The sequence below is a fragment of the Mus caroli genome, chromosome 5, assembly GCF_900094665.2.
Source record: "Mus caroli chromosome 5, CAROLI_EIJ_v1.1, whole genome shotgun sequence".
NCBI lineage: Eukaryota > Metazoa > Chordata > Mammalia > Rodentia > Muridae > Mus > Mus caroli.
The window spans coordinates 135,450,896-135,453,342 of NC_034574.1; the positions used below are offsets into that span (position 1 = coordinate 135,450,896).

Here is a 2,447-nt window from a genome sequence, read left to right on the forward strand (position 1 = left end):
CACCTGCCTCTGCCTCCCAAGTGCTGGAAGTAAAGGTGTGCACCACCACACCTGGCTTAGACCAATTTTTCTCAACCACCCTGACACTGCTGCAACCCTTTAATACAGTTCCTCTCGTTGTGGTGACCCCCAATGAAATAAAATGATTTTCATTACTACATTATAACTGTAAACTTGCTACTGTTATGAATCATAATGTAAATATCAGTGGTTTTTGTTGATCTCCGGTGACCCCCTGGGAAAAAAAATCAGTCAACCCTTATGGGGGTCGCGACCCTCAGGTTGAGAACCACCCATTGTAGACTCTTCTGGTGTCTTTTACCTGCCTAATATTGGGGGCTGTCGTGCAGGTAGCCACGATGTCTGAGATTTACCTCTCTGGAAGATGGCGGAAGGTGAAGTGCTCGCAGCCGGTATCTCACTGTGCTCTCACAGCTTCTCTGCTCACGCCCTGCAGGCTACCTCCTCGCCTTGGGTCCCTTGCTCTTTATCAGCATATGCGATGTGTGGCTGCAGCTCTTCTCTCACGACCAGGCTTACGCCATCAACCTGGCCGCCGTGGGCACTGTGGCCTTTGGTTGCACAGGTAGGGAGTGGGGCCGGGATGCATCAGGAGGACTGAGCCCAAGCACCCTGTGGCTCTGTACAGGTGGCACACTGTACAGGATGAGTCACCCTAGTTCTGGGCATGCGTCCATACACCCAGAGTGTGCATGCACACAGGCTGTCACATACACTAAGGTCACTCTCAAGTGGCTCAGGGAGGTGCAGCTACCTGGTTCTCTTGAACCCCTGATTCTGACCCTCCTGTTTCCACCTCGTTAGTGCTAGGATTAAAAGTATGCACGCGCGCACACACACACACACACACACACACACAATCCAGTTTGTGCAGTGCTAGGCGTGGGACTAGGGCTTCATGGATGTTAGGCAAACTCTATTCTAACTAAGCCACACCCCCAAAACCACTCCCCTCTTTATTGAGACAGGATCTCATGTGGTCCAGGCTGGCTTTGAACTCCTAATCCTGTTGCCTCCAGCTCCCAACATTACACGTGTACACAGATCTCTCTTGCCTTTGCTGCATGGTCCAAACCCATCAGAAGTGGAGGTGGAGGCTGTGTTCCAGGCAGCCACTATAGGGTGGGGAGAGTTTAGCTTGACAGCCCTATTTCAACCGATAGCCTCTGTCACTGCAGCTGGAAGAAAGGCTGAGAGTAAGCTCGCCCTGTCTCATCCAGCAAGGGTCATGTATCAACTCTGCTCCCATTAGCCAGGACTTGTCAGTGACATTGAACCCCAGGGGCAGGAAGGTGACCGTGCTCCCTAAACTTTTTGGGGCAACACTGTTTCTTTCCTGTGTTTCTGTATGGCCGTGGTAAACCTCACATTGCCTCTGGTGCGAATTCCTGCCTTCTAGTGCCAACATAGCACAGAAGGTCCACACTTGCCTCCGAGGCAATCAGAGGCACAAGGTATCTGACCACGTCCCCCTCTCTCTTAAGTGCAGCAATCTAGCTTCTATGGCTACACGGGATTACTGCCCAAGAGGTACACGCAGGGTGTGATGACTGGAGAGAGTGAGTATTGAGACCCTTCCCCCAAGGGGCACCGGTCTGGGGACACCATTGGGCATGCTCTGGTTGGGGAAGTGAGCCGGAAAGGCACACGCTGGACTATGGATGGGGACTATGGACGGTGAAGGATGGACCCCCGGGGTGGGAGGGATATGTGCACACACCTGTGTATGCCAGGGTTCTAGAGTGTGAACAGCGTGTGAGGTTGGGAAGTCATAGCTGCAGTAAGCTTGGGGACAGGCATATTTTGTGTGTCTGTTGTGTGACTTTTCCCTGAGGGATATGAACAGATAGGGCATACATTCTGCACAACAACAACAACAACCAGCCCCACCCCATCTAGCTTTGGAGAGTTCATTTGACTGATTCACAGGAGTGTGGATAACACAAAGACAGCTGCACTGAGAAGCCCACCCCAGCCCAGGTTACGTTAACTCAGGACAGCGGTGTACCCTGGGCTCCCGGCACAGCCTGAAGGCAGCTCTGCTGTGGGGAGACTCCCCTTTCCATGGCAATTGTTACTGGTTGGCTAATCTTGAGAAGGGGCCTTGAGAATCTTGTGCGGTTCAGCTGGACTTGCAATCTTTATATCTTTATTCCCTGAGTCTTTTTGAGCCCCTCCCCCCTTCCTCTAAGAGGACGTGTTTCAACTTTGGAAATTTGCAACATTGTATGTGTGTGAGTGCATGTGCCTGGGCAAGTGTGCTGAGGCTTGGCTTGCTCAGGCCTGTATCAGCTGGCTCCACTCAGGACCAAGCCTTTCTCAGATCCTTCCCATTCACCAACCACCCTGCTTAGTACTTAATTGCTTGTCTGCAAAGCCACCTCCCAGATTCCCCTTTCTGATACCCAGCACCTTGCTCAAGCCTG

At 52.1% G+C, this 2,447-nt stretch overlaps 1 protein-coding gene across 2 annotated transcripts in view; it reads left to right on the plus strand.

Moving 5' to 3' along the window:
• Slc29a4 (solute carrier family 29 member 4) overlaps positions 1-2,447 on the plus strand; it is a 29,495-nt gene that overhangs the window by 20,980 nt on the left and 6,068 nt on the right. For both annotated transcript variants that reach the window (XM_029477758.1, XM_021163774.2), the window contains exons 5-6: positions 458-586; positions 1,506-1,580. In XM_029477758.1, coding sequence (XP_029333618.1) covers positions 458-586; positions 1,506-1,580 — 204 coding nt within the window. The remainder of the gene's footprint in view (positions 1-457; positions 587-1,505; positions 1,581-2,447) is intronic.